Below are 12,386 nucleotides of genomic sequence, written 5' to 3' on the forward strand. Positions count from 1 at the left end.
TGATTCACTCCATTAAGAACCCTTCAGTTCTAACGCAGATCCAAACTTTTGAGATTTTTAAGATGTAATAAAACAGGTAAATCGTGTCAGGGCACTTCTTAGAGACCTGCCGAAATGCACTATATAATACAGTACAACCATAAGATTAAATAGAAGTATATTGTCCATTTACTACCTCCGAAAAAAATCCCACCTAAGATTAATTTTAGGACCCCAATATTTGGTGATATAACCTCTGTAACACATACATTTAACCTCAATAATTGTTTTTCCTAATTGCACTCTCTAAGCACTTAAAAAAAAAAAATCCCAAGTTCAAACATAAACCATCCAATTTTTAAAAGGTTAAATCTAAGTGTCAGAAAACTCAAATTTTTAATTTTTTTGTCTTTTGAAAATAATCTGCTCATTCGTCTTGAGAAATCCTTAAAATTTCAGATTGAAAAAGCCCCTCCAAATAGGTCATCTAATTGAGTGGATAAAAGTCAACTATGCTCCTGAAGAATCATAGTACACGTGCTCATAAGTAAAGTCGACTGACACACTTGGTCAATGTCTTGGGGGGCACAACTAGGAGTGTTGACCTTGTCAACACATGACAAGGCAGGAAAAATAGAAGTGTTTATGTAAAACTGCTTCTTAGGCAACCTCTTGAAGCCATCTCTTTCCTATGTCTATTTACAACAGAATATTAAATATTGAGGAGAAAGACAAACCGGGTGATACCGATCATCAAGCACAACGTAACAAAACAATTCTTCTCTTCTTGAGTGAATCTAATAGGAAATAATCAAGTAAATAACAATATATCAAACACATTAAATGCAATTATTAAGATCCCAAATCAACAACCAAATGCACCACAAATACACGCATCATCAATTTTTTGCGTGGAGAAAAAACCACTGGACCGTAGTCCACCCAAAGCTTCCACTATCAACAAATAATGGAAAAACACAAGAGTCTTCTCTAGTTAAAACTAGAGGCATACAACAATACCAATCATCAAAAACAAAATTTTCTTGGCAAGTATCATAAACAAGATCAACTCCAAAAAATAGAAATTGAAGAAATCTCACCAAAACAGAAGCAGCAAAGACGGTTTTGCAAAACTGAGTTAGATGACTCCAAACATCAATCACATCGTTCAGAATGAAGAACCATGTGTAGCGAACCTGCTGTCAAAATTTGAGGTCGATCGGACCACGAATGACCATCCGATCGAGCTCTTGATGATGACTGCACAATGCTTCAAAAACCCAGAATTTTCTCCTCTCCCCTTCCTTCTTCTCTCTCTTCTAAGCTCACTTGTTGAAAATGAATGAGGAAAAGAGAAAAAATGACTGAAATGCCCTTACTCCATAGGGGATTCACTTGTTGAAAATGAATGAGGAAAACCCTCATTTAACATATAATGGGAAAAATGATTGAAATGCCCTTACTCCATAGGGGATTTACTCCGTATGGACTTCACCCAAAAAATGATGAACTTTGGACCATCCTCCACATGGAGGGAAACCCAACCCAACAAATCTAAGCTTCTCCCTTAGTAAAGCCTTTATCAACATATCAGAGCCATTATGATCAGTACGGATTTTCTCAATTTCTAGCTATTTGGAATTTAAAACATCTCTTATCCAATGATACCTCACATCAATATGCTTTGATCTAGCATGAAAAGTGCAATTCTTACAAAGGTGGTTAGCATTGTGACTATTACAAAACAACACATACCGCTTTTGTTTGAAGCCAAGCTCCTGTACAAACCTCTTCATCCATAGCAACTCTTCGCAGGCTTCCACTGCTGCAATGCACTATGCCTCAGTGGTAGAAAGTGCAACACATTTCTGTAATCTTGATTGCCAAGCTACGACTCCACCTAAGAAGGTGATCAATTAAACCGAAGTAGACTTACGGGAATCAACATCCCCGAAGTGCCTCGAAGATACTTCATAATCCACTTGACTGCATTCCAATGCTCTCTTCCTGGATTTGAGAGGAAGCGACTAACTATGCCAACTGCGTGAGCTATGTCTAGCCTTGTGCAAACGATGGCATACATCGAACTTCCCATTGCTGAGGCAAATGGAACTCTTTCCATGTTTTCTTCTCTTCATCAGTAGAAGGGCTCTGCTTGGTGCTCAGTCTAATGTAACTAGCAAGAGGAGAGCTAACCACTTTTGCTTTGTCCATCTTGAATCTTTAAAGCACTCTTTCTATATACTTCTCTTGTGATAACCACAGCTTCTTGGCATACCTGTCTCGGATGATTTTTATGCCAAGAATCTGTTTTGCTGGCCACAAGTCTTTCACTTGTTCAACTGCTTCTTCAACCTGTCAATCCTCGAAGCATTCCTGCCAACAATCAACATGTCATCTACATAGAGCAAAAGGATAATAAAGTCATCATCAGAGAATTTCTGAACAAAAACACAATGGTCAAAAGTAGTTTTCTTGTAGCCTTACTTCCCCACAATTGACTCAAACTTCTTATACTACTGTCACGGTGCCTGTTTCAAGCCATAAAGACATTTCTTCAATCTGCACACATAATCCCTTTTTCCTTTCACCTTGAAATCCTCTAGCTGCTCCATGTAAATCTCTTCTTCCAAATCACCATGAAGGAAAGCAATCTTCACATCTATCTACTCAACCTCTAAGTCAAGACTAGCTGCTAAACTAAGGACCACACGAATGGATGATATCTTTACAGCTAGAGAGAAGATCTCATCAAAATCAATGCATTTTCTCTGACTGAATCCCTTGACAACCAATCTAGCTTTGTACCGTGGACGTGATGTGTGTTCTTCTTGCTTCACCCTATACACCCACCTATTCTTCAAAGCTCTTTTGCCCTTAAGCAACTTCACCATCTCAAAATTGTGATTCTTATGCAATGACTTCGTCTCATCTTGCATGGCTTCAACCCACTCATTCTTGTGTTCATCTTCCATGGCTTCTTCAAAACACTCGGGTTCTCCCCCGTCAGTTAATAATATATACTCATCTGTAGAATACCGTGTGGAAGGCCGTCAGTCTCTAGTAGACCTCCTGAGTGAAACAGGTGGTGAAACTTCTGGTACTGGCAACTGCTCATGAAAACCATCATCTGTCTCAACCTGTATAGGAGCACTTGCATCACCTGTACCCTGCTGGTCATTCTGAACTTCATCTCCAACCTGTTCCGACATCAATGTTGGAGGAACTGGATTCAAGTCAACCAAATCATCACTATGTTGAGGCATTATCTTTTCTATCTTATCAATATTCTGTATGGTCTGATCTTCCATAAATACCACATTTCGGCTTCTAATAATTTTCTTTTCAATAGGATCATATAACCTGTAGCGAAATTCGTCCTAACCATAACCCATAAATACACAATGTCGTGTCTTGATATCAAGTTTAGACCTCTCGTCTTTGGGAATATGCACAAATGCCTTGTATCCAAAGACACGCAAATGATCATAAGAAACATCCCTGTCTGTCGAAACTCTATTTGGCACATCAAATTGTAATGGAAAATATGATGTTAGATTCAACACGTGTACAACTGTACTCAAAGCCTCACCCCAAAAGGATCTAGGCAACCCTGCTTGTGACAGCCAACATCTGACTCTTTCTACTAATGTCCTGTTCATTCTCTCAGCTAAACCATTCAACTGAGGAGTCTTTAGAGGTGTCTTTTGATGCTGAATGCCATGTTCTCTGCAATAATCATCAAACGATCCTGAATACTCTCCCCCAGTATCTGTGCGGATGCATTTCAACTTCTTTCTAGTCGATCTCTCAATTGAAACCTGAAAATGCTTGAATACATGTGACACCTGATCCTTTGTCTTCAAGGTGTAAACCCATAACGCTCTTGAATTATCATCAATGAAGGTTACAAAATAGAGATAGCCGCAAAGCGTTCTCGTCTTCATAAGACCGCATACATCAGAATGTACCAAATCAAGTACATTTGACTTCTTTGAAGGAGGGGAACTCTTGAAGGAAACTATGTTCTGCTTCCCTGCCAAGCAATGAGCACAATTTTTCAAATGTGTATCATTCATTCCAGATAAAAGCTTCTTCTTGGACAACACCATCATTCCCTTCTCACTCAGGTGACCGAGTCTCTTGTGCCACAACTCAATTGTACCCTCATTCTCCACTGCATTTATGATGCCTTTGGAGAGCTTTGCCTGCAATAAGTATAATATCAAACACTTTTTGCCTTTTGCCACAATCATGGCACCCTTGGTGAGCTTCCATTGGCCATCATTAAAGGTATTACAGAACCCCTCATCATTAAGTTTACTTGTAGAAATTAAATTCAAACGGATGTCGGGAACGTGTTTCACATCCTTTAGAAGTAACCTTGTGCCAAAATTCGTTTCCAAACAAACATCTTCTATGCCAACAACTTTGGCCAAACCATCATTGCCCATCTTTACAACCCCAAAGTCACCGGGTGTATAAGATGTGAAGAAGTCCTTTTGAGATGTAGCATGAATGGAAGCACCACTGTCAATCACCCAAGTTATCTCATGGCATGCAAGGTTAACAACATCAATATCATATACAATGAGAAAATCCCTGGTAGTAGTGGCAACTCGATCGTCATCACTGTCATCATCTTTCTCATTTTCTTTACCTTTTTCCTTTTTATTCTCTCTTCAACTTCCGACAATACTTCTTGGTATGACCCTTTAGACCACAATGATAACACTCAACATTTGCAAACCTGTTGGACTTACCTCTGCTCTTGTCTCTATTCTTTGGACCTCGGCTCTTACTCCTCCCCCTTTTCTTAGTGACCAAAGCATCTGATTGTGAAGAGGAACCATGTGACTTTCTTCTCATCTCTTCATTCAGAACACTACTATTAGCCAAATCCATCGAAATTATACCATCTGGAGCTGAATTAGATAATGACGTCCTAAACGTCTCCCACGAGTCCGACAAAGTACCAAGAAACCATAATCCTTGTATTTCTTCATCAAACTTGATACCCATCGTGGCCAACTGATTAATGATTCTTTGAAATAAATTCAAGTGATATGTCAACGGAGTTCCATCTTGGTATCTCAAAGTCATCATCTGTTGATAAAAAGTAGTTTATTATTCCCGGTCTTTCGAGCATACAATTGCTCGAGCTTGGACCATAAAGTGCGTGCATATGTCCCTCCACTAATATGGTTCAACACATTATCATCCACCCATTGTCTAATGTACCCACACACTTGCCGATGAAATATATTTCATTCCCCATCGATCTTATTAACGGGTTTCTCCAGTAGATAATAATCTTTCACATAAAGAAGGTCCTCCATTTTTCCTTTCTAAACATGATAATTTGAACCATTTAAAGTAACCATTCTACTTGTATTAGTTTCCATTGTTCAACCCAAGATAAATAATTCAGCAATCACAAAGCCTAAATTCAACAACCACAATGCTCTGATTCCACTTTATTGGGGAGAAAGACAAACAGAGTGATACCCGATCAACGAGCACAACAGAACAAAACAATTCTTCCCCTCTTGAGTGAACCTAATAAAAAATAATCAAGTAGATAGCAATATATCAAACACATTAAAGGCAATTATTAAGCTTCCAAATTAACATCCAAATGCATCACAAACGCACACATAAACACCATCAATTTTTACATAGAAAACCTCTCCAAAGTGAGGAAAAAAAGCCACGAGACCGTAGTCCACCCAAAGCTTCCACTATCAACAAATAATGAAAATAGACAAGAGTCTTCTCTAGTTAAAACTAGAGGCATACAACAAGAACAATATATTCTTGACAATATCATAAACAAGATGAACTCCAAAAAGAGAAAATTGAAGAGATCTCACCAAAACAGAGGCAGCAAAAACCTGTAAAACTGAGTTAGAGAACTCCAAACATCAATCACACCGATCAGAATGAAGAACCATGTGTTGCGAACCTGCTGTTAAAATTTCAGGTTGATCGAACCACGAATGACCATCCGATCGAGCTCTTGATGATGACGGCACAATGCTTCAAAAACCTAGAATTTTCTCCTCTCCCCTCTTCTCTCTCTCTTAATCTCACTTGTTGAAAACGAAGGAGGAAAACTCTCATTTAACATATAATGGACAAAATGATTGAAATGCCCTTACTCCATATGGGATTTACTCTATATGAGCTTCACCCAAAAAAAGATGAACTTTGGGCCATCCTCCACATGAGAAACCCAACCCAACATTAAAATCCGTTGCCAAATGAATTGTTCATTTGAAGTTCTGAAATATTTCTCAGATCCCTTAACATCTTTTTCAAGTTTGGGTTGGAAATAGCAATTGCATTCACCTTTGCAATTTTGTAGAAATTGATGCGTGAACATCAAAGGCCACAAAGGGCATGCATAGACTTCAAATTATTCTAGTCCTCATTTATAACAATATAAATTTAAGGTGCTGATGAAATAACAAAAAAAAAAAATCCCATCACAGTACATATATACATGTTTGCGTAACTGGAGCAACAAGATCCTTGATTTCAAAAGCATGAAATGCATTAAGTTCCTTTCTTCCTGCTGCGCGACAGCTCTGACTCAATCTGCCTAATTTCATTTCTAAGTTCCTGGAGCTTTTTGGCCGATTGTTGTCTTTTCTCGCCAGTGCTCTCACTTAGAAGGGCTTCAAGATCCCTCATGCAGGAGAGATACTCCCTTTTAACATCAGAAGCACTCAGTACGTGCTCAGGAATGTCGAACTGCAAGCAATAAGTAAACACAAAGAAGTGAACATATAAATCTCTCTCTCTCTCTCTCTCACACACACACACTTAGGGTCTGAAACCCATCCAAAATTTTATAAAGAATACAATCACCTCTTTCACAGCCGATATGCACTGTAGAAGAGCATGTTCAGCTTCTACTGGAACTATACCTCGATCCTGGTTATTAAGCAGGCAATGCAAGAAAATTACATGTTACAAATAATCCTAATTCTCATTGTTTATCAAAAATACATCTGAACTCAAGAATGTATGGTCCCTTTGTTCTTTAGAGTGGTCGAGAAAAATAAATAGTGGCTACGAGTTCAGATTTCAAATAGTGAGTGCCCAACACATGAGTAGGAAAAATATTGCATATTGGATTTCTCAGTTTGTTCCTGTGCTTAAATAGCATTAAGCATTTAAACAAAGAGATAAAGAGTTTCAGTACTATAAACAACTAAATTTTATGACACATAAACTACAAATGGCACCAAACTCCAATAATAAACATGTGAATCAGGTGGAAAAGGTGCAGAGCATAAGACTGATGTAAATCAACAAAAGTGGGTCAAAAAACATTAGATGATGCAGCAAAAGGCTGTAGTTGTGGCAAGGAACATCTAAACAAATTATTGAGGGCCTTCTTGCAGCTGCAAAGTCGGAACTATTGTTGTCCATTCTCCATCTTTTACATTTTTTGGTCACACACACACGGTGAAAGTGTCACATGTGAGGTGTACATTTGACATTTTGAACAAGAAAAGAATGTCTTGATGCAGACAACTCTTCTTTAATTATGTTTCCTTTTTTTGCTGGACAGAATTAAAATGATATTCTGTCTAGAAGAAAAAAGAAAATAAATAAAGTAGAGTTGTCTGCATTAAGAACATAAATTCAGAAGCCGAAGGGAGAGCTGCATCGAAAAAACCATTATGAAGACAGATCATAACCGTTGATTAATGATTTCAGATCTGTATTAGGGCTGTTGGAAGAGTTCCATGTTACCTATTCTTCAGCAATCAAAATTTCCCCTCAATCTCTTTGTACAACCCCCAACTTCAAAAAACCCCTCCCCCGGGTGTTCCTCGGGGCAGTTGAAATACATATACGACGAGCTTGAATAAAAAATTTCCAAGTGTAGCCCCTTTGAGGTTAAGAAAGAAATCCTTTAAAAGTTGTCTAGAAATTCAGAAGCAAATAACCTGAAATTGAATGAAAAACTAGGACCTGATAGCTTAAAGGTGATCAATCCCAAAACTAGATATACTAGTTAGAAGCTTTCATTGCATCCCAAGAGGAAGGATTGCTATTTTTGAATGACTACAATAAACAATGTACACGAGTAAATTTTCCAAACTGCTTGATAGTATATTGAGAAGTACGATTTTAAAAATCTTGATAGTATTCGAATAAGTAGGTGAGAGAGAGAGAGAGAGAGAGAGAGAGAGAGAGAGATGGCGGGGGGGAGGGGTGTTAAATGGAGGGAGGGAGGAGGAAGGGAAGAAAACCTTTGATTCATGTGATAATTCATGCTTTGTCACCTCCAAACGCCCAAGTGTATCCAGAGCCTTCATCTGCAGTGACAACAGTATTGCAATCTTAAGATATTATAAAACGTGCAACTGTGAACATATATGCAATTAAGGGTAAGTCAATTTTCCAGGTTCTACACATGCAGATCTATTCTTTATGAATGAAATTACCAGTCGAATGCAACAAATGTATAAAACACTCCTTATATTTGAAAATAACATGAACGCCAGATGAAGGTATTTCATTTGATTTTCAAGCCTCGTCCTCAATAATTCATTAGGGATGACCATTCAACAGGTCTCCCTAGTATGCAAGGATAATTTAAAAAATTATATCCAATGCAGAAAACAAATGTAGAGACAAACAATTGCCTTGCAATTGAGTTTGTCCAGCACGATGATGACTGAATTTACCTTTCAAAGGACAATGATGAAACTGCTAGCCACGCCTGGGCTTATTAGTTCTTATGGTGCCAAAGAAAATGCCCGAGATATTTTGTGTTTAGTACATTATTTATACTGCAAAAGACAAGGAATACATTTGAAATTTTTGTTGCTGCAACAAGCAGATCCTACACCATTTGTTTGTGATTTGCATAAATCCATCAAAGCATTCCATTAATGTTTGATTTCCAGTTGATGTTTTATAGCCCAACTGAAATGTGCTAGGTTAACATTGGCAGATAGAAGAGAATAGAATCCTTGGTTGGAAGTACAATCGAACATTTAAGGCTCCTCATAGTCCTCTGCTTTAAAGAGGCCCCTTAGCACCGTCATCTTAAGGTACTTCAACGAAAACCATCTTGGAAGTGCTCATCCAACAGGATTCCTTTAACCCTTTGGGGAGTTTTCTTGTCCATAGGAATTATGGCCAAGTGGTAGAAACTAAATAAAAGCAAAAAACAAGATAGCCGAACATTTCTAGATCCTTGAGGATTCTAGACAAAATGTCTGCGAATGAAAAAAAACAGAAGGAAAACAAGTCGACAGTTAAGGGTTCTAAAGGTGCTGCAATTAGTTGAAAGGAAAATAGACATGATAGTTACTTGAGATTTTTTCGGTAAGTGCTTCCCCATAACCTAAGGCAGAAGTTGCGGTCTTTAGTTTCATTGGCCAAAGCAAAACAAACATGATAATACTTGGATGAATCATGAAGGCACACACTAAATAAATACTCTATAACATGATTAGAAGTTTGAAGTCGATGCTCACAGGTGTCTCCGTTCTATGGGTCATTGATGTAGGAAGGAAAGGTGGGAAATTAAATGTAATGTTTTCCCTAACCTCAAACAAGTAAAAATCAACAATAATAGAGAGGAAGCATGCTGTAAATCAAGCCAAGAGAAGAACTTTCTTCTTTCATAAAGAAATTTTTTTCCAAAAACATAAGCATCCCATAATGCGGCGTCCTATAAACTTAAGAGCAAATTACGTACGAACACTATTGGAGGGGGTCAATTACCAAATAGGCACTCATTTGCCTGAAATTACAAGCACTACCCCCTTCCCCGCGGGGTAATTTTTTTTCCCTAAGTTGTCCCTCTGTCCGACAATGCAAACACCAAACAACAAGGTGTTAAACTTGGGTTTTGCTATCTGGTGATCTAAATACCGGACAGCTATTTGGGCTTTATGAAACCTTGGGAGCCCCCATCTCTTGCACAAAAACGTTATTACCTCCAAAAGCTTTTCAAGGTTCCCATAACCCCATGAAAATAAAATAACAAGCAGCCAAGAAGATCAGAAAGACGGGTTTTTTCCAAAGAAAAAAAGAGAGGGTAATGTTAGAGAGAGAAACTGAAGAGAAATCTCTCCCTTTGACAAAACATAAAATTTTAATGTTCACTCCAATCTTCTCAAATGGCTCCTCTCCTCAATGGCAATCATCTGATTAGAACATAATTGATTGGACTTGATTCAATCCTCTATGGAACCTCAAAGATTGAACTCTTCCAAAAATGATTTGAAATTAAAGGATTCAATCCTCCTCAAAAATCGAACTCTTCCAAAAATGATTTGAAATTAGAAGCCACCTACCTGTAGATATTGCAAGAAAGGTTTAAGAGAGAGAAGATAATATTTGCCCATGGAATCGAACCTTAGCTAAATTCATGCCCTCGAAACACACACACACACACACAAAGAAATCAGCACCAGTAATCACAAAACACAAGTGTTTGTTCTAAGCGTAGATCTCCTCCTGAATAATGGCGACTTTGAGTCCCCACTGCGAAATGTGAGGCCGACTGCAACAAACCCATACATCCTGCTCACTCACTCTAACCTCATCCCAACCTGAACCTTCTAACCTCATCCCAACCTAGACCTTCAATGAAGGTGAATTGGGTTTTTTTCTAGGGAGAGAAATTGATTTGGACGAAAGAAAAAAACCCTGTTCAAAAAGAGTGTCTGTACGTAATTTGCTCTAAAATTAACTTGAGATCCAAGTAAACAATTTTAGAATCTAAAATACCCTTAAACAATACTAAAATTCCAAAGTACCCCAATGCATAGTACCCATGAATGGTAACCCATGAACCGTACTCATGAATAATAAAAAAATAAAAATAAAAATAGTAACTTAGTGTGGGAGATTAGGCCCGTATTATAATTCCTGAAAAATTAATCCTAATAAAAAAAATAAAACTTACACCCACATCCATGAAATTAAAAAAATAAAATAAATTTTTTGAATCACCAAGCTCTTGATCTCCATTCTCCCCTAGTTAGACAAACTAGCCCTCGAGGTTTGAAATGGGTTAATACAAATCCTCCTCTAAACACAAGGGCTCTCTCAAACCGAATATTGTGAATTGACACTACCAAGTACAAGGAAGCTGCAGATAAAGACACACGACTCAAGGAGTTTCAGGTGGATGATTCGATGATGGTTTATCTATGCAAAGATAGGCATCCTGTGGGCAAATACAACAAGATTGAGACCTCGAATGTGTTCAATGTTGTTGATCTTTTTGAGTGCCACGAACACTAAGTAGCAATATAAGAAGAGCAAAGCTTTAAATCGAGTTCTTCCAACTCAAGGAGAATGATGCGCCAAGCAGTCCTTCGACTAGTCAAGAACGTTCTCATAAGCCTTTTGACCCAATCAATCCATCTTTTGATGACTCCAATTATGATGATCCACATCCCAAGGTCACAAGGAGATCCAGGAGGAGGAGGCCGACTTTTTGAAGAAATTTATTTTTAGTTTGTTGATGTTTTTACAAACTTTTAGTGCTTTCCAATATTGTAATTAAATTACGGGCAGTTTAGGGACGTTTTACGTTTTAATTTAAGTGAAGACTTATGGGGTATTTTTATGATGTTTTAACTTAAGTGGGGTAGTTTTGATCTTTCTTTTATTATAATATAATAAAAGGGCCTGGAGTATTAGGGTTTCTAACACTTTTGGGGCATGAACAGTAAAAACATGATAGTGAATAGTAACAAGTCCTATCTAGGGTTTTAGGGTCACTCCTTTGTACAAGGAAAGCCAAATCTACTCAAATCTGACCTGTTTTGATGGTTATTGAACTATTTTTGGCCTCTTTACTATGTTTTCCTGCATCAACTTTTGAGAAGTTCATATCATGATTGTTTAATGTGAGAGCATTTTCTATTGAGTCTGTCTACGGAAACCAAATTATAATAAACGAAGAAGAGAAAACGTCCAAAAACAATTTGCCATGGATGTTATTTTGAGTTTGGAACCAAGGGAAGAAACAAGGAGGGGAAACATACAGAAAACCATGAGGTTATTTCCCTGATTAAGAAACCAAGAACAATAGGTTGACTAAGGAAATCTCAATTGCAATAACAATAATCTATATTCTGATGCCAATGGGTCATTCCATCTTCCATCCACACCTATTTGGGAGCTTCTCGTCCCTCCCCTATGGCCTCCTAAGGGCTTGTTCTTTTTCCAGACAGCAAATTTGGAAGGAAAGGAACCAAAAAAAACTTGAGGGGGAGAGAAAGCTCAATCATGACTATAATGGACATGATCAAGACTTCAGTTATTTTATGGGCCACAAACTCTCAAAGGTTTAGACATTTTTCTGCCAATGACTTTCTTCAGAACTAGCAGACCAAACTGTGCCGCCCCACATTCCT

The 12,386-nt window shown here is 37.9% G+C and overlaps 1 protein-coding gene across 9 annotated transcripts in view; it reads right to left on the reverse strand.

Moving 5' to 3' along the window:
• Nucleotides 1-6,338: 6,338 nt before the first annotated feature.
• Nucleotides 6,339-12,386, reverse strand: part of LOC18423794 (Tetratricopeptide repeat (TPR)-like superfamily protein) — a 59,337-nt gene continuing 53,289 nt past the window's right edge. For all 9 annotated transcript variants that reach the window (XR_016054449.1, XM_020675688.2, XM_006828391.4 and 6 more), the window contains 3 exons: nt 8,250-8,315; nt 6,853-6,918; nt 6,339-6,735 (listed from right to left, as the gene is read on the reverse strand). Coding sequence is in view for 8 of the 9 variants with exons in the window: in XM_020675688.2 (XP_020531347.1) it covers nt 6,538-6,735; nt 6,853-6,918; nt 8,250-8,315 (330 nt within the window). In the remaining variant the exon portion in view is untranslated. The remainder of the gene's footprint in view (nt 6,736-6,852; nt 6,919-8,249; nt 8,316-12,386) is intronic.

Source organism: Amborella trichopoda, chromosome 4 (assembly GCF_054954075.1).
Source record: "Amborella trichopoda isolate Santa Cruz 75 chromosome 4, AtrichopodaSantaCruz75HAP2 v2.0, whole genome shotgun sequence".
Lineage (NCBI taxonomy): Eukaryota > Viridiplantae > Streptophyta > Magnoliopsida > Amborellales > Amborellaceae > Amborella > Amborella trichopoda.